The sequence below is a fragment of the Diaphorina citri genome, unplaced genomic scaffold (assembly GCF_000475195.1).
Source record: "Diaphorina citri unplaced genomic scaffold, Diaci psyllid genome assembly version 1.1 scaffold305, whole genome shotgun sequence".
Taxonomy (NCBI): Eukaryota; Metazoa; Arthropoda; class Insecta; order Hemiptera; family Psyllidae; genus Diaphorina; species Diaphorina citri.
In genome coordinates, this window is record NW_007377740.1 from 60,128 (window position 1) to 84,166 (window position 24,039).

Sequence of the window (24,039 nt, forward strand, 5' to 3'; positions counted from 1 at the left end):
CTGAGATTTGAACCAGCAGCTACCTTAGCAGTCTGAGAGGGTTGTGTTAAGTTACCACATCATTTTCCACACGCCAAGAACGAACGGGAATGACCTATCTCAACCTGGTACATAACCACACCCTCAGAACTGCAAAGGCCATAATTATCAGGGTGTTCGGCCTCTTCATTTTGCTGAGATTTGAACCAGCAGCTACCTTAGCAGTCTGAGAGGGGACGAGGAAATCCCGGCATTACGTCAGAGGGTCACCCATCCAGCTACCAACCATGCTGAACGTTGCTTCACTTCAGCGTTCATCATCAGGTACATACTCCACACATCGCGAAGGGTCCGTGGGGTAAAACTGCTGGCATTTGGTCATCAACCTCTTCAGTCCCTGAATATACGTCCGTTACCAACCACGCTAACTGATTAGGCCTAAACTTCTGATGTGTGATGATGGCAATTATAGAGAAACACGTTGGTTTACTCCTTGGAGAAAACTTCAAGAAATAGAGTAAGAAAATAATGATATTTTGTTAATTGGGTCATTAAACTATTGATTAACTTCATCAGGATTGCTCAAAGTTCATGAGGCGTGTTTTACCAAGTGAAAAAATTGTCAACCTAACAGAACCAGAGTAAAATGTGAGTATGAAGTATGATAAACTTACACATTTTGGCCATTTTTCCTTATCTGTGACAAAAGCCTCCAGAGTAAAATGTGAGTATGATAAACCTACACATTTGGCCATTTTTCCTTATCTGTGACAAAAGCCCGAGAATCTGCTCTACAGATGTATGCCAATGAGCTGTATCTTGAGTTAATACTGACCGTTCTTGCAGATCCATCATATTCTTTAGACACAAAAGCCCGAGAATCTGCTCTACAGATGCATGCCAATGAGCTGTATCTTGAGTTAATACTGACCGTTCTTGCAGATCCATCATATTCTTTAGACATATATCTTCATCTTGGTGCCCTCTTGATCATATTTTCTGTTAATCTACTGTTCCACCCATACTAAAGTATTCATCTTGTGTATGTATGTCATGTTGGGTTCATTTTTTTTTTTTACTTTCCAGATCACAAACCATTAGACACAATGGGGAAGAAGATCACAGTGGCAGCATCCACATTGAATCAGTTAGCATTGGACTTTGACGGAAACCTGAACAGAATTCTACAGAGTATCAGTGTTGCTAAACAAAACCAGGCAACATACAGGAGTGGACCCGAGCTAGAAATATCTGGCTACAGTTGTGAAGATCATTTCTTTGAGTCAGATACACACTTGCATTGCTGGCAAGTTCTTGTGGAACTTTTAAAGAATCCAATATGTCAGGGAATCATGATTGACGTGGGTATGCCAATACGGCATAGAACAGCAGTGTATAATTGTCGTGTTACATTCTTAGACAAGAAAATCATTTTGATTCGGCCTAAACTTCTGATGTGTGATGATGGCAATTATAGAGAAACACGTTGGTTTACTCCTTGGAGAAAACTTCAAGAAATAGAAGAATACTATCTGCCACATATCCATGATTGACGTGGGTATGCCAATACGGCATAGAACAGCAGTGTATAATTGTCGTGTTATATTCTTAGACAAGAAAATCATTTTGATTAGGCCTAAACTTCTGATGTGTGATGACGGCAATTATAGAGAAACACGTTGGTTTACTCCTTGGAGAAAACTTCAAGAAATAGAAGAATACTATCTGCCACATATCGTGTCTAAAGTGACTGGTCAGGACCGTGTGCCCTTTGGAGATGCTGTGATAGCTACACTGGACACATGTATTGGTTACGAGATCTGTGAGGAACTGTGGAATCCTCAAAGCTCTCATATCCCAATGAGTTTAGATGGTGTAGAGCTTGTACTGAATAGCTCTGGATCATACATGGAGCTACGCAAAGCTAACATAGTGGATGACTTGGTCACTTCTGCAACATTCAAGTGTGGCGGCTGCTATGTGTTCTCTAACTTGAGAGGTTGTGATGGACAGAGAACGAATTCTTACCAAATTTTTCAGTCCTGAAAACAAAACAATAAGAGACCAAGTTTTTTCCCCACATTTTATTAAAAAAATCCCACCTGTATCAAGTTAAGAGTAACATTCATGTCAAGGTTTCGATCTCCTTTGCCCAAATCCTTAGCCATGTTCTGAATATCATCATAGGTGATTTGTTTTTCGGGTGATATCTCTTCTTCCTTCACAGCTCGACTGTTACTCGTTTGAGCTTGAGAGGCAAGCAGCTCGTCCAAATAGGTTTGATCCACTTTCTCCAGAGCTTCTTGGAAATCATTACGGAAACCCTGTGGGTTATTGAAATTGGGATAAGAATTAGCATTTGATAGTTGAGGTGAAATGTAAACACAGGCATGTTCATTGGAACTTGGCTCGAATTGTAGAAGTGTGGTAAGAGAAGGATATCTCTGGCATTTCATTTTACATTGTTGACAAGAATTTAACTTGCTCTGAGAATGCATTCTGAAATAATCTGCACATCCTGTCCTAGATGGTCACCCATCCAGATATCAACCATGCACAATGTTGCTCAACTCCAGAGAAATGTCATAAATGGCTAATAATTACCTTGTTAATCTCAGGCTCCTGTATTTCACACTGACGTAGCCTCTGAAAGGAATCAGTTTCTGATTCACCAAACATTGTGATTGGCTCTCCTCGCTCCCTCAATCGGCGAATGACTTCCTTCCTAGGCAGGGTCTGATGAAGAGATCCATCATATCGGGAACTATCTGTAATGGATAGAAGACAAAACTCCCTCAATCGGCGAATGACTTCCTTCCTAGGCAGGGTCTGATGAAGAGATCCATCATATCGGGAACTATCTGTAATGGATAGAAGAAAAATTTGGTAAGGGTGCAGATCCATTGGATGTGTACCAACTTCTAGTTTTACAATCTGAATAGTGGATGACAGTGTCAGCTCACAAAAAAGCAATCAATGTGTCACAACACTAGAAAGGATCAGATTAGACAACTGGACACAGATATCAAAGTATGGGAGGGGGAGGGTATTACAAGATTTAGGGACAAAAACAAGCCTGAGGCCCCCCATGCTATATGGTCCTAGCTTAACTCAATGTTAAATCCATATCTTGTTTTCAAAGTGTTACCTATTACTTTTATTTAGTCTAACTTACCTGTACCACTGGTTGAACTTTTCTCAAGGGTGTCTTCTGCCTTTGGTCCATACTTCTTGTTATATTCCTCCTCTTGTTTTGCTTTCAATTCAGATCCTTTGAAAAACTTTTTATTCTCAGTCTAGAAAAACAATAAAATATCAATAAATAATTAGAAGCATTGACCCACTTACAGCCTGTGGACCAGTCCTGTAGAGGTGGTGCAGCTCCTGGGCTTGGAAGTGTAGATGTAGTTGCCATTGCCAACGTTAACAACAACAACCCACTTATAGCTACAAACTATGGACTCCTTTCGTTCCTCTTATTTTTAACTACATTATCTGGTAGGAGATAACCCAATTTTGAAGGCTAAATATAAAGAAAAGCCTATTTCAATGTACAGAAAGTCCCATTTTAAAAATCAATACTTACAATTATTTTGCTCTCTTCTAGAAGCTTCCGTTTTCTCTCGATTTCTGCTTTCAGGATATCCATATTTATTGAGCAATCACTGGGTTGGTTTGTTCATACGTTTGATAAACAGGTCCTGCTTTGAAGATGAGGGATGAGGATTTTTCCAGGAAAAACTATCTGCAGACCTCATGCTCGAAACTATCGTCAAACACCAACACCTTGCCCTCCTCCCATGATCTGAAACCAGAAGTGTTGTCACGAGTCTATTAGCTGCCCTTCTGGACGTAGCTTAACCCAGATGATTATAAAAAAAAATGAAAATGCAATTTCTTTGTGTTATTATATCCCAACTTTGGTGCTCACTGCACCATTGTAGGATTTTTCCCAATATCTCAATAATCCTAACATGCAATGTTTACCTACTATGCTGGCACCGGTCGCTATGTGCATTTATATGTCATAAAATAAAATAAATCTAGGTGGATCAAAACGGAACGCAACTCACCTGGTTTGATTCGCAACGCGCAGTCCCGTACCTTCAGGTATGACAAGACCCAGATGCGCGCGCAGTCTACAATTAGTCGGCCCGCAATGTGGCCACACATGGGTACCCGGATGTATTACACTGAACTTGATCTGGCCGCGAACACAGCTAGAGGCCGGGGGGAATTCGGCCACTAGACGACATGTGTTGGGGGTACGCTTGCAGTTGGCCTCCACCTTGCGGCCTGCAATGAATAGGGAGGGGGCAATTTTATTATAAGTTGGAACACCCGTCATTTGTGTAACTGTCCTGCCACGGAAGGCAGCATTGATATTGTAGCAAAATATCGGGATCCTTGGGCAAAAATACCTACTTCATTGTCAGTTTCTGCATTTCTAAAAAAAAAAAAAAAAAAAAAAAAAAAAAAATTTTCCCCTTTAATTTTATTGTAAGTTGGAATACCCGTCATTTACACAAAATGTCCACTGTCCTGCCACGGAAGGCAGCATTGATATTGTAGCAAAATATCGGGATCCTTGGGAAAAAATACCTACTTACTAACCTGCCTCGGTGGTGTAGTGGTCAAGGCGCTCACCTGGTAAACAGGAGGGCGTGGGTTCAATCTCAGCCGAGGTATGTTGTATTCTTATGGGTAACCGAGTGTTCCTGGCCCCAGTCAGGCTGGGTGAGGATAATGAGAGAAATAAAAATTGGGTATTTATCCACCCCCCGGGTTGGTAAATACCCGGATAGGTATATATTTTTTTTTTTTTTTAAAAAAAAGAAGAAAAATAAACAAAAAACGTCACTTGATTTTTTTTTTTATTATTTCCCGGGCAAAATTCGACTGAAACGCTTCACAATTTTAGCGGCGACTTTGTGAACAAAGACTAATAAGTGCCGCAATTTTTGTTAAAAAAAAAAATGGTTTCATCATTATTTTATTATGTCTATTCTATTGCAAATCCTTCAAGTTCAAGATGATGAGCTTAATAGTTATCATTATCAATAGGAGATGGAAGATGGGGTCTCTAAAGAACTTTAGAGCTTAAAATTGAAAATACCCGGGTATTTATAAAAATTGGGTATTTACCCCAAAAATAAGTACCCGGGTATTTACCCATCACTAGAGACGGGCATCGGTCACGAACGGAGGGTCAAACCCCTGTCACTAAAATCCTCCTTAGCAGTTGTACACACTTTGATGCAGCATTTGCGTCGTTTGATTTGCATATCACCCTTTTGAGTTTTGATTTTAATTTTTAAGATGACCATAGGTCGCGTTAGGTTTTGCAACCATATCACAATGCTACTCACCTCTCACAAATAGGTCGAACTGTTTCCAGTCTCCCTTTTGTACTAAAGTTTCAGCTTCATCTTGGAAGCCAACAGTCTTGTCTTGAATTTTCAATATGGCCATTGCTTCGTCCCTGATCTTCTTCCAATTTCTTTCCAGTTTACTGAAATCAAAATAAAAACGTTAAATTAACACGTCTGCCTTCTGATCGCAAGGTCGAGGGATCGATTTGACCCGGGGCGAACTTTATTCTAAACAGATAGGGTTCGTTCTTGGAACGGCTGGCTTTCTCCTATCCTGTCTTCCTTCTCTTCGATTTCGGGACGATAAGACTTGTTTTTACAGAGGGGAAAAAAATTCCCGGGTTGAAATTTTAAAAAGAGCAATAAAGTAAACCATGTCCATTTTTTTCTGAGCTTAAAATCTACTAAGGTTAACATCTACCTCAGGTACATAGAAGAAGAATCATAGAAGAAGATGAAGATGACCATGATAGTGCCAGGGTCAAAGAATCCAACCAGTATACATGGGTAAATACCTGAAGAATGGAAGGTAAGTAGTTTCTTCTAGGCTCCACCAGGGGCGTGCCGTCAGTCTATCGACATTATGAACAGAACGCTGGCGCAGACTACACACTGGTTGGTCGGAAGTCGGAAGTAGTCCGCCTAATATGTAATCTGCTTTATAGGCAAAAAAAAAAATCATTAACAACATCCAAAACTCACCCTTGAATCGTCCGCGATCAATACACCGCTGTGCGGCCCGGATCAGCAGAGGCCCAGGTACATTACTCCCCTCAGTCAGCACACTCAGATAAGCCTCTATAGCCGCGTCCAGAACTGAGTTACTCCTCTTAGCCTCGGCCACACTGTCAAGACACCGCGCTACACCGTGCAAACTCCGTGGAGATCGGGGGTGAGCAACTAACAAGGCGCGAAAGCGACTCAATGCTTCCTCTACTTTCTATGTTAGTGAGGGGGCAGGCGTTGTTAGGGGTAATGGAACACACAGAAAGCGGGGAGAACACACGTTAAAAATTTCGGTGTTAGTGGTTTGGTTTGAGGGAAAGAACTCATACGGGTAACTATTGCAAACTGTAAAGATGTGTCCAAACATAGTTTGTTGTTAGGGGTAATGGAACACACAGAAAGCGGGGAGAACACACGTTAAAAAATTTCGGTGTTAGTGGTTTGGTTTGAGGGAAAGAACTCATACGGGTAACTATTGCAAACTGTAAAGATGTGTCCAAACATAGTTGATCGTCCGTCGATCGAGGGCGATCCACAATAAATTCATATCGATCGATGGCCATCGACTGTGTGTGAACACACCAACTAATTAAGTACACACTTAGGTCGATTTTTTTTCAAGCTTCACATTAGATAATTCAGAAAGGTAAGTTGTTGGCCGTCGATCGAGGGCGATCCACAATAAATTCATATCGATCGATGGCCATCGACTATGTGTGAACACACCAACTAATTAAGTACACACTTAGGTCGATTTTTTTTCAAGCTTCACATTAGATAATTCAGAAAGGTAAGTTGTTGGGTGGAAGATTTAAAAGAGCTTCTTCAGAGAACCCTGTCAAATTAAATTATGTTAGGGTTCTCCTAAATCTAAAAAAAGTAAGGAAATACAACTTGAACTGGCAGAACTAGCTCTAACACAGCAATCAGGCTGTCTGAAAAAAAGGGGCGCAAAAATCGGCCTGTCCTGTAGGCACTCTAAAAAAGGGCCAAAAAAAGTAGATAATTAGGTACACACAATATTCATACATGTTATAGGATTCTATTGTAGCAGCAAACACATCCGAGCAAAATGAAACAGAACAGAATTTTTCGGGTTTCTTTTCTTTAGAAAAAACACATTTATTTTCAATATTAAAAAGTTAGAACCTTCAAGGGTATACACAACACTTGGTAAAACAAATTAAAATCAATAGGGGAAAATGAAAAACAGATCACTTTTTTGTTTTACAATATTATTTTATTCACTACCATACCGGGTTTCGCTAGTGTCGGTCGGTCTGTCTGTCTGTCCCCATAGAAGGACTTATCCAAACCTGGTCGACCTATATATCAAATTAAAGGTCTTTTTACCAGGAACACGAAAGTGGTGGTGCAAATTTTTTCCAGAAAACCATAAAGCCAAAAAACCAAAAAAACTGGTTTTTGGGGGATTTTTTTCACATTTTCTCACACAAATGAGCTCTGATTTTGAAATTAGTCGCGACGACCTATGAACTCAAAGCGAGATGGTTTTAGATAACACTTCAGTCGTTAATTTAGGACCGGTTTTAGCGTTACCTATGTTAAGCTACGCCGAGGAAGGCCAATAAATGGATGGGTGACTTAAACATTATATTGGGACTCAAGGGAGAACGGGCTCTAGTCTTGATTTTAAATCATTACATGAAAGTAAAATCAAATCAAGAATGATAATAAACTGAATATTAAACAAATTAGGTAGGTACATAGGTACCTACTGATCGAATAAACTACGGGCTAAATAATTCCCGGAGGGACATGCCCAGCTTGTTGTGTATGGAGTTAAGCTGATTCCTGTTTACTTCGTAAATTCGTCTTCACTTAAACCATCTTCTAGGGCTGTCTGCCCCTACACATAAGCCTCGGAGTGAACATTTTATGTATGGTGCTACCTATGTACTTACTTCATGGGCCTCCTCGTTCCTGCCCAATCTCTGCAGGGCATCGCCAAGGACATAATAATACTTCCCCCTATTCGAAAGCTCCACCGAACCCGCGAACTCCGGACTGTGGATCCCTCGCATCAAATGATGAACCGCCAACTCGTGCTTCTCCTCTTGTTTAAGAATAAAGCCCAGGTTGGCGTGAGCGAGTCCATCCTCGGGCCATTTAGTCAGGACTTCTTCTAGCACAAGACGCGCAGATTCTCTAGGGCTGTTTGCCCCTACACGTAAGCCTCGGACTGGATCTTTTGTGTATGGTGCTACCTGTTTACTTACTTCATGGGCCTCCTCGTTCCTGCCCAATCTCTGCAGGGCATCGCCAAGGACATAATAATACTTCCCCCTATTCGCAGGCTCCACCGAACCCGCGAACTCCGGACTGTGGATCCCTCGCATCAAATGTTGAACCGCCAACTCGTGCTTCTCTTCTTGTTTAAGAATAAAGCCCAGGTTGGCGTGAGCGAGTCCATCCTCGGGCCATTTAGTCAGGACTTCTTCTAGCACAAGACGCGCAGGTGTGTTCCTTCCTCCACACACATGGAATAGAATAGAATATTAATATTAACAAAATTGAAAAATAGATCTTTTTTTAAGAAAAGGCTTGTGGGGCTATGTTCTGATAGAGACGCATTAGGAATTTGGAAGTTAGGAGGGACAGGGGGTCCCAAAAATCATGATCCCAACAATGGTAGTATTCTCACACTGTGAAAAGCGACGAGAGAAGGAAGACAGGATAGGAAAAAGACAGTCATTTCGAAAACGAACCTTATCTGTTTAGAATAAAACCAGCTCCGGGCGGAAATCGAACCCGCGACCTAGCGCTTACAAGACAGACGCGCTACCAACCAAACTAATTAAGCTGGCTAGTACAGTCCACGTCAACTGGGAAGTCCGATGGAAGCGCATAGAGGGGAACCGCAACTTCTCAACTGTAAGTCGGACAGTTCTAAAAGTTTCACCATTCGATTCGGCGTGAAAAATCCCATGGGATCAACTATTCACATGCTTACTTGTTAATCAACGAGCTATTTTTTGACGAGTGCGCACCCAAAGGTCATCGGACTTCCCAGTTAAAGTGGACTGTATATCCCATTAAAAGAAGATAAAGTAACTGTTTACCTGGCCATCATAAGATAAGTAACAGCCAAATCATTACGATACTTGACATGATCGGGAAACCTGTTGATCAGATGTTGATGTGCCGGGATGATCTTCTGATAGCTGCCTGAAATATTGAGACAACATAAATAAATAAAAATGTTTCGTTGTATTATGATGTTACAATTGGTTGGCAAAAGGTTTACAATTGGTTTATTTTACCTACCTATCTTTGCTATCTAAAAATATTGTTCTTAAAATAGTAGTTCTCATCTCATTACATTTTTCCCAGTAATCTAATTACATTTTATCAATTCCATTTTAGGGCTAAAAATCTAATTACATTTTATCCTACAGTTCTTTTTTTTAAATATATAACCATTTATTTATAAACATACATAAACACAAATCATCTCAGTATAAATAAGTAATACATATGGCTTACTCTTTACCCATGGAGCAATTTAAAATATTAAATGCTCTGTATCGGATAAAGATAAGCTGGTTTACTCCCTGTTTAGAGTCCTCAAGCCAGGTTCAGCTGGTCTACTCCCTGTTTAAAGTCCCTCAGCCAGGCTGGTGAACTAAAGTTTCAACTTCATACCTTAGGTCCTCCATGTCGACTGGTTTGTACTGTAGGAGTTACAGGTTCAGGTTCATTATCTGAGTACTCTACTTCTGATCCCGTTTGTTCTAATATTTCTTCGTCTTCTGAATTGAACTCTACTGTTGGTCTGCTGGCACCACCTGTAATCACAAAATAATTGACTTAGTGCTTAGTAGACGTATTCGATTTTTTTTTCACCTTTTCATTGATGTGGCCCCTTAGTTTAACCCTATCCACACCATTGCCATTTTCTTTGTTTTTAAATAGATCAGTTGCGCTTACTAGGGTGGTGTTTCAAAGTCATAGAGCAGGAAAAATGAGGACTAACGGAATCTTTCTTTTTCTTCTACAACTTCTAGATCCCGAGATAAATCGATTAAAAAAATGCCGGTAAATCGTGTTTGACGTCACGGCATAAGCTCCCGTAGGCGATGACGTCACATCAAATGTGTCGAGCAAAGCTCCCTCGTAGGCAACGTATTGATGTGTTGGTGCGCATACGTTTCTGCGCAGTTCTTTCTGCTCCTAGCGCGCTTGCATAGTGGCGCTACGTAACGGACGAAAAAAACAACTGCGTAAAGTCTGACGTCACACATATTTGAACTCTTTCATTAGAACGGAAAATAAAATTTGAATTTTCGACCTTTTACAGTTATTTTTACGGAGTTTTGACCTCAGATTTGGATTTTTTCCAACTTTTTACATAGGAATCGACCATTTATTTATAATTTTTACCCATTTGCAACTGCTCCATTCACGAGAACCTCTTCCCTCCTTTTCACTCTTAGTCCCTATCAATCCCTGCCTTCTTCTTCTTCTCCTCCTCATTATTTTTCCTGTTTTTCCTTTCCTTCTTCCTAAGGATTCTAAGAATCTTCTTTCATATTTCTTCCTAATTTTCTGTCCTTCGAGCTTTCAGACTGTCCTCATAACAAGCTACTCTCCATGTTATTCTTCCTGCACTTCCTCTTAATAACCTCTTCCTCCCTTTTTCTGACTCTCTCCATTTCTTCCTCCCCTTTAAAAGATTCATGTTGGATTTCACCAATATTTATTTAGTTTTTAGAACACCTGTGAAGCTAACAGCCAGTTGGGTTCCATTTAATTTGTATTGGCTTCACAGAGCTGACAGGCTGTTTGAGGCTGGAAAGAAGGTTGGTGAAATCCACCATCTGTTTTCCATGATGCCTAACATTTACTACCTACTTCGTTTTCTTTTCCAATCTTTCCTCTATTCTGAACTCCTCTCTTTCTCCTTCTCCTTTCTAATACAATTCTCCTCTCTCTCTCTCTCCGCGAAAATGCTGTCCATTTTTAATGTCGCACATTCGGGTTTTTTTTCGCACATTTGGGCTCAAAATGTTTGGTTTTGGTCCTATGGCTTGAACTTCTCGAACGTTGTTCTTCAACTCTTGGAGAGACCTAGGTTTGCTGAAAATACACCCTATGTTTGAGGTAAGCCCAGAAAAAAAGTCTGGGCGGACATTTCGGGAGAGTTTACAGGCATTTTTAATGTCGCACATTCGGGTTTTTTTTCGCACATTTGGGCTCAAAATGTTTGGTTTTGGTCCTATGGCTTGAACTTCTCGAACGTTGTTCTTCAACTCTTAGGGAGACCTAGGTTTGCTGAAAATACACCCTATGTTTGAGGTAAGCCCAGAAAAAAAGTCTGGGCGGACATTTCGGGAGAGTTTACAGGCCCTAGAAATTTGCTATTTCGAGAAATTATCCGATTTTCAAAAATCTCTAATGGACTGTTAATTTTCAAAATGAAATTCTCCGAGTTTAGTTCTTTGTAGCGTATTAAAATTTTCCATGATAAATTCCCCAAGGTTTCTTTACAATAATCTGAAGACAAAAGAAAAAATATTAATCACAAACAAAGTTATTCAATTTTGACTTTATTAGGTTACTTCTGCGCCACCCTGTAGTTATTCTTTTGACTAGTCAAAAGAACCATGTTCTTGGCCTGAGATCAAGGGAGTGCAAACCATCACGGTGAGTCACTGAACTCAACTTGGTGTTTCATATGAAAAGCAAAAGCTAGTTTTTTTTTCTGTAAGATCAATCTTAATGAGGTAGAACTTGATCGTTATATCCCTTATTAAAATAAATGTTTAATCAAAAGATCCTTATGAATGTGAGTGAAAACACAGCTTGTAAAAATAACACCACATTAGACAAAATTATAACACAGTCGTTAGAGTAGAATGTCATTCAAATAAAGAGTTCTTGAGGTGACCTAAAATCTCTCATCGAAAGACCTAGGAAGAGGCTGGTTCAACTCCAGTCAAAAAATCAGTCCAACAGTACAACATGGAAGGATTTCTTTAATAAAATTAGTTTTAAGTTCTTTAAAAAAAGTACCCTTTTAGGTTTCATTCGAACTACCAAAATAAGTAGTTTTAAATAAGAATAAGTTTCAAAGTGAGAACAGCTAACTAAAAACTTCCAAATGGAAGTAAACAAAGGTGATCAAACGGACGTTTTAAGTTCTTAAAGCGTGTGAATTAGGGGCCGTAAAAGGCGAAAGTTTGTTGGGGTTTGAAGATAGGCCCATCAGTTGGTAAGAAGTTTAGATTGAGAAGATAGAATTTCTTTAATAAAATTAGTTTTAAGTTCTTTAAAAAAAAGCACCTTTTTATGTTTCATTCGAACGACCAACATAAGTAGTTTTAAATAAGAATAAGTTTCAAAGTGAGAACAGCTAACTAAAAACTTCCAAATGGAAGTAAACAAAGGTGATCAAACGGGCGAAGGTTAATGCCAATATTGTCAACATTCTCTTCCACCCAACTGAGGACTCCGAGGAGCGTATCCATTAGCTCACAATCACATGTGAAATACTACGTAGATTTTTTGCAAACAAAGACCTAAAATGAACTTTCCTGTAAACAACAATGCAGAACAAGGAAACCCCAATATGCTGCATGAGACGAAGGCGAAATGTGTTGAATTACGACCAGGGACATCAATCACAGTTTAAACTTAGTGTAAGATTAAGTTAATCTTAGACCAATTGCTGCATAATGTGTGAAGACGCATACAGTGTGGAGAGTGGAAGGCAACTAAAGCTAGTGTTTTTGAAAGAAGTCAGTTTGGGGTCATTTTGCAAACAAAGCACATTCATCATGTCATAAAACTGCATAATGTGTGAAGACGCATACAGTGTGGAGAGTGGAAGGCAACTAAAGCTAGTGTTTTTGAAAGAAGTCAGTTTGGGGTCATTTTCAGATAAATTCCATTTAGGGGTGAGCTATTCATTTTTCGGCAAAGTTATAATTTTGGGTCGGGGTTGTGTTTGAAGTTTTGACTGCATACTGTGTGAAGATGCATACAGTGTGGAGAGTGGAAGGCAACTAAAGCTAGTGTTTTTGAAAGAAGTCAGTTTGGGTTCATTTTCAGATAAATTCCATTTAGGGGTGAGCTATTCATTTTTCGGCAAAGTTATAATTTTGGGTCGGGGTTGTGTTTGAAGTTTTGTGAAGGCGAAATGTGTTGAATTACGACCAGGGACATCAATCACAGTTTAAACTTAGTTTAAGATCAAGTTAATCTATAATCTTAGACCAATTCTTGGACTAAACAATCAGATGGGCTAAAAAGATTGAAGTCAACTTTTTTTACAGAGAGGTTTCATAGAGGGAACTCAAACTGCGAACGTATTATCGTTCCGAAATCGAAGAGAGAAGGAAGACAGGATAGGAGAAAGCTAGCCGTTCCAAGCCGAAATCGAAGAGAGAAGGAAGACAGGATAGGAGAAAGCTAGCCGTTCCAAGAACGAACCCTATCAGGGAAAAATCCGCCAAGGGCGGGAATCGAACCCGCGCCCTAGCGCTTAGAAGGCAGACGCGCTACCCTCCAAGCTAACTAGGCTGACTCGAACTTTATTGACAGTAATAAAAAATGGATTTAAAGAACGAAACCTATCAGGGAAAAATCCGCCAAGGGCGGGAATCGAACCCACGCCCTAGCGCTTAGAAGGCAGACGCGCTACCCTCCAAGCTAACTAGGCTGACTCGAACTTTATTGACAGTAATAAAAAATGGATTTAATTTATTTTAATAGGTTTGAACTTTTTTTGACCGTCACAATCGAACCCTTGACTTTCAGACTACCAGACTTACCGATGCATTGTACAGGGTATCCGCGGCATCTAGTTGATCTCTTATTTCCCAGTCTTGCTCATTGGTTACATCTGCCATCAGGTAGTCGTCTGCACTCTACAACACGAAACAAACACACCACCCTGTTATTACGATGTCACCCTGATCTCTTAAAAAAAGAACCTCTTTGGTGCAGTGATTAGCACGGTGGACTTTGAATTTAGAGGTTGGTGGTTCGAGTCCAAGTTAAGTCATAAAATTTAGCGTACTATATAAGCGTGGAACGACATTAGTGACAAGCATTTATGCTTAACACAATTAAAATTCCTTCTTTCCTCTTAAAAAAGAAAAGAAGAGTGTTCCCCCGACGTTTTTATTTCGTAGCAATGGAACAACTGCTACCTACATTAGACGCATGCGGTCTGTGTCGTAGCATGCCCACTGCCCATGCCGTAGTATGCCTCTCATCAGATGGGCGAGAAGAGACACAATACTTCCCATTTAGGTGCTGGGTCAACACGAGAACACCAGAATTTTGAAATAGAAATACGAGTACAATTTTTTGTCGATGGTGGGATTCGAACCCGGGATCTTCTGCACGGCAAGAGCCTTACCACTGGGCTAACCGTGCCCTCAGTAAAGTTTGATAAATGTTTGACGTCACCATATAACTAACTACTCCAAAGTTATTTTCCAAAGAAAGGAAAAAAAAATAATAAAAATAGAAAGTAAAAAAAATAGAAAGTAAAAAAAATAGGTTCCACCGAGATTTGAACTCGGATCGCTGGATTCAAAGTCCAGAGTGCTAACCGTTACACCATGGAACCTGTGTGAACTTCGGGACCACACTTTCACCTCATAAAGTAAGAGGTACACAATTGCAAGATGCAACGTTTGTACGAAATTTGTTGATAAGAGATAAGGAGTCATGTAAGCTCATCATTTCACACACTCAAAATCAATCGAGTGGATTGGAAGAATGGAACACATCACATGCCTTCAGGCACACTCCATTTGCTAGGTTTACCTTGACCTTGGAATCAATTTAATTAAAAGAAAATAATCAACAAAATTTAAAATAAACTAAAATAATTTTAATCAACAAAATTTAGTATGCCAGCCTGGTTAAGCCTAGTCTTTTCCTGTGTTCAGACTTCAGACGAGGTCGGCGTATTTCGTCAGCCTCTCAATCAGCCCTGGGTTTAATGCTTAAAGTAAAAGCAACTGGGTTTAAATCAGCCCTGGGTTTAATGCTTTGCTATTTCTTTAGCAAGGGAAATTTCAGGCTAGTGCCTTTTTTCAATTTTCATATACGAGTTGTGATAAATGGGCCATTCTTTTTCAAATTTTAGAATTCGTCATTAATCATTTTGTATTTTTTTATTATTATTATTTATTATTTTTAAACACTAATGGCTTGAAAAGAAACGAAAAATAAGGATAGCGTTTATGCCACTGGCGTTCTACGAGTTAAAATAAGAACTCAAAATACCTTTCATTAAACTTTTAACATGAGACTGTAGACCGGAATATAAATAAACTGAAAATATAATAAAAACGTAGATGAATGACCGGGACCACAGAGTTTAAACTTGGTTTAAGTTAAACGATTGGATTAAACAATCTGATAAGAGTGATAAGCTGTTGGTCGGTACTATAATCTATATAAATAAAATTGTAGATTTGTCTGTACATTGCTTAGAATCGTGAATTTAATAAAATTAGTTTTAAGTTCTTTTTAAAAAAAAGTACCCTTTTATGTTTCATTCGAACTACCAACATAAGTAGTTTTAAATAAGAATAAGTTTCAAAGTGAGAACAGCTAACTAAAAACTTCCAAATGGAAGTAAACAAAGGTGATCAAACGGGCGAAGGTTAATGCCAATATTGTCAACATTCTCTTCCACCCAACTGAGGACTCCGAGGAGCGTATCCATTAGCTCACAATCACATGTGAAATACTACGTAGATTTTTTGCAAACAAAGCACATTCATCATGTCATAAAACTGCATAATGTGTGAAGACGCATACAGTGTGGAGAGTGGAAGGCAACTAAAGCTAGTGTTTTTGAAAGAAGTCAGTTTGGGTTCATTTTCAGATAAATTCCATTTAGGGGTGAGCTATTCATTTTTCGGCAAAGTTATAATTTTGGGTCGGGGTTGTGTTTGAAGTTTTGATGGCGGGATGGTAACTGCTCAGATCTTACTATTCCGAAATCGAAAAGAGAAGGACAGGATAGGAGAAAACCAGCCATTCCGATAACGAAACTGTGCTGTTTGGGACCGGTCATTGGTTATGTCTGCCATCAGATAGTCGTCTGCACTCTACAACACGAAAACACACCACCCTGTTATTACTCTTAAAAAAGAATCTCTTTGGTGCACGGTGGACTTTGAATCTAGAGGTTGGTGGTTCGAGTCCAAGTTAAGTCATAAAATTTAGCGTACTATAATAAGCGGGGAACGACATTTGTGGCAAGCATTTATGCTTAACACAATTAAAATTCCTTCTTTCCTCTTAAAAAAGAAAAGAAGAGTGTTCCCCCGACGTTTTTATTTCGTAGCCCGAGCGAGAAACGATGCCGTTTTAAAATCGCATAAACCCTTGGACCGATCAAAAGCCTCAAAAATATGTGTGTACCAATCTACACACAGTACTGTTACCTACACCTACACATAGTACTGTTAGAAAAAAGTATGGTAATTGGTAATGCTTGGCTTGATTAAAAATACGGTATAATCTGGCAGAAGCGCATTTTCCCCCAGCTGAATTCTTTCATAAGCTCTACTATAGTATGAAAATGAAGAAACATGCCAAAAATTCAATGTTACTCTTTGTCCATCCTAGAAATATACATACGAGTAAATTAAAGAAAAACGTATAAAGAACTATGTCATCAACACTACGGGAAATGTGAACAGTTTTAACGAAACGAAATTATTTCGTTAGGGTATAACGAAATAACTTCGTGAACTATAACGAAATCATTTTCTTGGCTATTTCTTGGTAGAGTGTGATGCTGCATGATCAATATCATCATTTAACAAATTCGTAGAACAAAAGGCAAAAACTAAAACACTAATGACTTGAAAAGAAACGAAAAATAAGGATAGCGTTTATGCCACTGGTGTTCTTCGAGTTAAAATAATAAAAGTATCTAGTTCAAACTAAACATTCATTGAGATACACAGATAAAGAGTGTACGTTGAACAAATCGTTTCAACCCTCATTTACACTAGGTAGTCGACACTTTTTTTAACCTATCAGAGGAGAATATTTTGCTCTTAGGAAACCCTCTATTTTGATTGGTTGAAAAGTGTCAGTCAGTAACCTGTCGGCCTAGTGTAAATCAGCCTTTATTGAGACTCATGTTGCCTCGTTGTTGACAGAAAGGTGAGCTAACTTGGGACGTTTTTCATCCATCTGCGCATGCGCAGAACTCAAAATACCTTTCGTTAAACTTTTAACATGAGACTGTAGACCGGACTGTAAATAAACTGAAAATATAATAAAAACGTAGAGTAATGGCCGGGACCACAGAGTTTGAACTTGGGTTAAGTTAAACGATTGGATTAAACAATCTGATAAGCTGTTGGTCGGTACTATAATCTATATAAATAAAATTGTAGATTTGTCTGTACATTGCTTAGAATCGTGAATTTTTTAATTAATATAAATAAACTGAACATATAATAAAAACGTAGATGAATGTCCGGGACCACAGAGTTTAAACTTGGTTTAAGTTAAACGATTGGATTAAACAATCTGATAAGCTGTTGGTCGGTACTATAATCTATATAGATAAAATTGTAGATTTGTCTGTACATTGCTTAGAATCGTGAATTGTCTGTACATTGCTTAGAATCGTGAATTTTTTAATTATTCTTACTCCTTAAACTCCTTATGCATCCACGAATCCAAAAATCACATTAGAAAAATTTCTGTCTGTATGTATGTGGGTATGTATGTGTGTATGTCTGTCTGTCACGCTAAATAGACCTTTGGTTGTCCTCTTTTGCTGAAATCAATTGTTTACGTGAAACCAAGTTGAAATTTAGATTGTCGTCCCGGGCATAAATGAAAATGAACCGAACTAAAAATGGTAATTATTCAAAAGCCAGGACAATGAAAAAGAAAGCTCCTTTTTGTGTTTAACCTAACCCTATAATAACGTGAAACCAAGTTGAAATTTAGATTGTCGTCCCGGGCATAAACGAAAGTGAACGGAACTAAAAATGGTAATTATTCAAAAGCCAGGACAATGAAAAAGAAAGCTCCTTTTTGTGTTTAACCTAACCCTATAATAACACTGGTTCACTGCTAATAATGTGAAAGCTTCTTTTTGTGTTCAACCTAACCCATAATAACACTGTTCACTGCTCATGTGTGACAGCTCCTTTTGTAGCAAATTTCCATTGACGTGACTTCTGAACAAGAACCCTGAAAATAGCTAGCGGAAATGAAAAAACTGAGGGTGAGTAGAAGCAGCACAAAAGCACACTCTAAGGGAAATGTAGTTTTGGCAGCTCACCCGTGTCGACGTTTGCTTTCCATTTGCTGACTAGAACCACGTGGGCCACTACGATCAACGCTACGCCTACGCCGAACTTAACGGCAACTGGAAATCGTAAGCACAAATACGACCGTATTAAACTAGTCCCGTGTATGGGTGAAAAATGTTTCATCTTTTACTTAGTAATTGGATAATGTTTTAATTTCTTCATGGTTTACGAAGTTTGGGTGCAGCAGTGGGCTACTACAATATAAAATATTATTGTGGTCAAATATTTTCACCACAATAACGAGGATAAGAAATAACAAGAGATTCTTAACAAATAATAATAATAATAATAATAATAATAATAATAATAATAATAATAATAATAATAATAATAATAATAATAATAATAATAATAATAATAATAATAATAATAATAATAATAATAATAATAATAATAATAATAATAATAATAATAATAATAATAATAATAATAATAATAATAATAATAATAATAATAATAATAATAATAATAATAATAATAATAATAATAATAATAATAATAATAATAATAATAATAATAATAATAATAATAATAATAATAATAATAATAATAATAATAATAATAATAATAATAATAATAATAATAATAATAATAATAATAATAATAATAATAATAATAATAATAATAATAATAATAATAATAATAATAATAATAATAATAATAATAATAATAATAATAATAATAATAATAATAATAATAATAATAATAATAATAATAATAATAATAATAATAATAATAATAATAATAATAATAATAATAATAATAATAATAATAATAATAATAATAATAATAATAATAATAATCACCTTTTCATTGATGTGGCCCCTTAGTTTAATCCTATCCACACCATTGTCATTTTCTTTGTTCTTGAATTCACTTCTCCCTTGTACATATTCTTATCTATTCAAATGTATGACCAATTAATTCGTAAATGTTGAATAAAATTGAATAAAAAAAAAAATAGTTTAAAATAATCAATGTTTATTAAGGAGTGAGACAGCGTTTCGCCCCGCCAAGTCAATATCTGACAGCGCTACTGAGATATTATATTTTACTTACTTGCCCACTTATCATTGATGGGAGCACTGTTGTTATCGCTCACTTCTTCCTCCTCTTCTTGTTCAGAGTCTACGGGGGAATACTCATAGGTTACCAGGGTGGACTGCAAAGGAAAAAAAAGTTACGAAACGAAATGTATTAATAATAAAGTAGGTTTTTAATTTTTATTAATATCGGACAAACCGTGCGAGAGTTATGGTGAAACAAGCAGACAAACTAAAGGAAAGGCCAGCCTAATTAGTTTGAAGGGGAGTGCACCTGCCTAGTAAGAGCCAAGTCGCGCGTTAAATTCCCGCCCGGGGCGAAATTCATCCTAAACAAATAAGGTTCGTTCTTGGAACGGCTGGCTTTCTCCTATCCTGTCCTCCTTCTCTCTTCACTTTCGGGACTAGACCTCTGTTGTTACAGTTCCTTACATCAAAACGCTTATTTCTCTAACAAATCTCTCTTGGAAGGTTTGGAAAGTCTCCCCTCCTGGGTTTACATAAAAAAAAAAAAAAATCGATATGATCTTAGCCGTTAAAGTAAAATAATAATAGCGAGTTTTTGCAACCAAAATTAGCGTCCCGTTAACTGAAATCTTTAATCAAATTTAATGTTATTTGACGAAAACTCGTTCCTGCGCAAAACTCGCTAATAATAAAAAAGCAAAGCCTTACTTCCTGAGTGGGTTCAACATCGCTCTGACTCATTTCGGCCTCCTCCTCCTCCTCGTCCAACTCCTCCTCATACTCCCCAAAGTCCGACTCATCCACATCTGACGATCGCTAATAATAAAAACGCAAAGCCTTACTTCCTGAGTGGGTTCGACATCGCTCTGACTCATTTCGGCCTCCTCCTCCTCCTCGTCCAACTCCTCCTCATACTCCCCAAAGTCCGACTCATCCACATCTGACGGGGGCAGAACCACCTCCCCGGGTTCCACCAGAGTGGCGCGTCTATCCATCACAGGCGGGGGTGGCTCCTCCTCTACGGGTGGGAGTGGAGGGGAGATCTCTTCAACGTACACCGGGGATTGGGCCGCCTGCGGGAGAGGGCCGGGCGGTAGAACGTCTGGAATTACAGGAATATTATCTCACTAAGAATAATGAAGCATAAATACTAATGAAATATGGCTGTTAATTTTCAAAATAAAATTCTCCGAGTTTAGTTCTTTGTAGAGTATTAAAATTTTCCATGATAAATTTCCCCAAGGTTTCTTTACAATAATCTGAAGACAAAAGAAAAAAATATTAGTTATTCACAAACAAAGTTATTCAATTTTGACTTTATCAGGTTACTTCCGCGCCACCCTGTAGTTATTCTTTTGACTAGTGAAGCTAGTCAAAAGAACCATGTTCTTGGCCTGAGATCAAGGGAGTGCAAACCATCACGGTGAGTCACTGAGCTCAACTTGGTGTTTCATATGAAAAGGTTTTTTTTTCTGTAAGATCAATCTTAATGAGGTAGAACTTGATCGTTAAATCCCTTATTAAAATAAATGTTTAATCAAAAGATCCTTATGAATGTGAGTGAAAACACAGCTTATAAAAAATAACACCACATTAGACAAAATTATAACACAGTCGTTAGAGTAGAATGTCATTCAAATAAAGAGTTCTTGAGGTGACCTAAAATTATGAAAATTGTCCCTAAAAGTACACAAGTACTTAGTGGGATGCATAAAGAAAAGACTGCGAAGGAGATTCTGAATGTTAACAATAAACTTCTTCTTATTATGGAATAGAATTCATTATAAAAGACTCAATTAGACGTAATACCTACGATGAAATATGAAAATTGTCCCTAAAAGTACACAAGTACTTAGAGGGATACATAAAGAAAAGACTGTGAAGGAGATTCTGAATGTTAACAATAAACTTCTTCTTATTATGGAATAGAATTCATTATAAAAGACTCAATTAGACGTAATACCTACGAGTACATACTACGCAGGTACTTTTGACGTAGGGCTGACTTATGGCATACTGTAGGGTGAGAAAAAGATTATTTTTTGGTTTCGAATTTGTTCATGTCTGTTCCTGTTCGACTCTCATCGAAAGATCTTGGAAGAGGCTGGTTCAACTCCAGTCAAAAAATCAGTCCAACAGTACAAGATGGAAGGATTTCTTTAATAAAATACGTTTTAAGCGAAGGCGAAATGTGTTGAATTACGACCAGGGACATCAATCACAGTTTAAACTTAGTTTAAGATTAAGTTAATCTATAATCTTAGTCTAAAAAAAAGGAATTTAGCTAAAAACCATTAGGGAAAACTCCATCTAAAAAAAAAAGGAATTTAGCTAAAAACCATTAGGGAAAACTCCATCTTAAAAAAAGGAATTTCGCTAAAAACCATTAGGGGAAAACTCCATCAAAAGGAATTCAGATAAAAACCATTAGCTAGGTCAACACAGACCAACGAAATCAAAAGCACACGTCTCTTACATGGACCATCCTCTTCATCTTCCTCAGGCGCCGGAGATCTGTACACAATCTTCCTCCAATCCTCCACGACCTTCTCTTCATCATCTCTCTCCTTACTATCATCATCAGCTTCATTACTATTATCTTCATCCAATTCTCTATCATCTTCCAAATCTTTGTCATCTTCCAATTCTTTATCAACTTCTCCACTGATGTCATCTTTGTCTACACTGTATCTGTGACGGTCCGTATATCTGTCATCATCATCATCATCGTCATTGTCCTGTTGTGTTTCATCATCTTCATCATCATCATCATCGCCATCTTTTTCATCATCTTCATCATCATCACGGTCTTTTTCATCATCATTATCTCCTTCCGTGTCATCATTATCTTGACTATCATATCCTTCATCATCGTCATCGGCTTTCTCTTTGGTTGCCTCGGTGGTGTAGATATACTTGTTGATGAACCCCGTAAAGACTCCCTCTTCATCCACTTCTTCTTCTTCAGGAGTCGGTTGGATATATCTCCGAATGAAACCACTGAAGATTCCTGCCTCGTCGTCTGCCTCGGTTTCTTCACTGGCATGGGCATCATCAGCTTCGTGTTCTTCATTTTCTTCTTCGTGCTCTTCATTTTCTTCATCATGCTCTTCATTTTCATCGTTTTCTTCTTCATTTTCATCATCATGCTCTTCATTTTCCTCATGTTCTTCATCTTCACCGCTATGGTCCCCGTGTGTTTCGTCTAAATCGTGATCTTCATCCTCGTCTTCATGTTCATCTAAGAGGTTGGAATCATTCAACGAATGGAAGTGAATTTCAAGTTTTTTTTTTTTTACAAATGGAGTCGTCCAAATAAAAGCAAATCAATTTAATGTCGTATTAAGTAATGTTTGAACCACAATTCAATATTAAAGTGAAACGGACTGGATTGAGCAATGTTTGATTGGTCAATGGTAACCCAAAGTTTAAAGCTTAACCAATCATACACTTATGTATTTTATTATGTATGTATTTTATGTACCTCTTTATGTATGTATTTTATTTACTCGTATTAATGGTTTATTTTTAATTTTCTTGTGCTTCTCTCTTTTTTTTTTTTAAAACCTAATTAATCTCTTAATATCTATATAAAAAAAAATCAATAAATGGTATACCCATCCGTAAAAGCCGGAGCTTGTGCCACGAACGTTGCTTACAAAATTTACATAGTTACAATCTTGTTTTTACTTACCATGTGCCACATCATGACTATCATGCGAGTCTACTTTATCCTCAATCCATCCTTCCAATAGCTGAGACCAAGGTGATTCAATACCGGATTGCACTGGAAATAGAACGAAATTGAACCCAGAGAATGAATAATAAGTTCATAAAAATGCAGTTTCATTGTGTTATTATGTCACAACTTTGGTGCTCACTGCAGCATTGTAGGATTTTCCCAATATCTCAATAATCCTAAATGTTGTTTACCTACCATGCTGGCACCGGTCGCTATGCGCATTTATATGTCATAGCTACTCATTTTCCTCACGAGGCTGAGTGGGCCCCGCGGTATCATCTATTGAAGATCGCTCGGATCTTCGAGCTCCGTTATGAACACCTTGACTCCATACACAACAAGCTGGTTTCGTCCCTCCGGGAATTTTTTAGCCCGTAGTTTATTCGATCGTGGTTAAAGAATACCTATGTAGTACCTACCTAATTTGTTTAATATTCAGTTTATTATTATTCTTGATTTGATTTTTTGATTTTACTTTCTTAACTTCTTCAAGCAAACATAGCAACAGCAAACCACCTACACCAGGCTTGTCCAACCCGCGGCCCGCATGCGGCCCACGAGCTCATTTTTGCGGCCCGCGAAGGCCCCCTAAAAAAAATGAACGAAAATGAGAAATAACAGTAAATATACTAAATAAAATAATTAATGCATGAAAATTTTGTGAAGAACAAACAAAGAGCCAAACTTACGGACGAGTCCCTATCACACCTTCTACCGTTTGTGTACCGAAGGCGTGAATGTCGGTATTCACGCACTTGTGTCAGCTACAGAGTGTCCACAGAAATCGCACTAATGTCATCATGTGGTAAGTTTTCATATAAAAATAAAATTATATTATAATTACATTAAACCAGGCCACCCCCCCCCCGTGA

The 24,039-nt window shown here is 38.0% G+C and overlaps 2 protein-coding genes, 1 long non-coding RNA gene and 1 other non-coding gene across 4 annotated transcripts in view; all 4 read right to left on the reverse strand.

Moving 5' to 3' along the window:
- Positions 1 to 62: 62 nt before the first annotated feature.
- Positions 63 to 3,727, reverse strand: LOC103507327 (pre-mRNA-splicing factor 18-like). The gene is made up of 5 exons (XM_026822213.1): positions 3,566 to 3,727; positions 3,155 to 3,275; positions 2,584 to 2,747; positions 2,082 to 2,303; positions 63 to 391 (listed from the first exon to the last, which is right to left on the reverse strand). Exons 1-5 carry the CDS (start codon positions 3,626 to 3,628, stop codon positions 287 to 289), a joined length of 675 nt encoding a protein of 224 aa, XP_026678014.1. The 5' UTR covers positions 3,629 to 3,727; the 3' UTR covers positions 63 to 286.
- The window catches only part of LOC108252154 (aspartyl/asparaginyl beta-hydroxylase-like), a 32,189-nt gene continuing 11,870 nt past the window's right edge, over positions 3,721 to 24,039 (reverse strand). Inside the window, exons 5-15 of the mRNA XM_017443270.2 lie at positions 20,366 to 20,529; positions 20,134 to 20,231; positions 19,475 to 19,577; positions 9,744 to 9,886; positions 9,161 to 9,354; positions 8,003 to 8,564; positions 6,054 to 6,291; positions 5,867 to 6,005; positions 5,349 to 5,491; positions 4,053 to 4,275; positions 3,721 to 3,784 (exon numbers count right to left, since the gene is read on the reverse strand). Of these exons, the coding sequence (XP_017298759.2) occupies positions 3,721 to 3,784; positions 4,053 to 4,275; positions 5,349 to 5,491; positions 5,867 to 6,005; positions 6,054 to 6,291; positions 8,003 to 8,564; positions 9,161 to 9,354; positions 9,744 to 9,886; positions 19,475 to 19,577; positions 20,134 to 20,231; positions 20,366 to 20,529 (2,071 nt within the window). The remainder of the gene's footprint in view (positions 3,785 to 4,052; positions 4,276 to 5,348; positions 5,492 to 5,866; positions 6,006 to 6,053; positions 6,292 to 8,002; positions 8,565 to 9,160; positions 9,355 to 9,743; positions 9,887 to 19,474; positions 19,578 to 20,133; positions 20,232 to 20,365; positions 20,530 to 24,039) is intronic.
- Positions 11,794 to 13,971, reverse strand: LOC103507314. The gene is made up of 3 exons (XR_541253.2): positions 13,874 to 13,971; positions 12,620 to 12,634; positions 11,794 to 11,988 (listed from the first exon to the last, which is right to left on the reverse strand). It is a non-coding gene; the product is annotated as an uncharacterized LOC103507314 (long non-coding RNA).
- Trnaq-uug lies at positions 14,608 to 14,679 on the reverse strand. Its single transcript has one exon. It is a non-coding gene; the product is annotated as a tRNA-Gln (tRNA).

Coding starts and splice junctions, on each gene's coding strand:
- LOC103507327 (XM_026822213.1), bottom strand. CDS start 3,628: ATGGATATCCTGAAAGCAGAAATCGAGAGAAAACGGAAGCTTCTAGAA. Junction 2,304..2,583: donor AGGAGCCTGAGATTAACAAG/GTAATTATTAGC, acceptor AATAACCCACAG/GGTTTCCGTAATGATTTCCA. Junction 392..2,081: donor TTACTCTTAACTTGATACAG/GTGGGATTTTTT, acceptor CGTGGTTGGTAA/CGGACGTATATTCAGGGACT.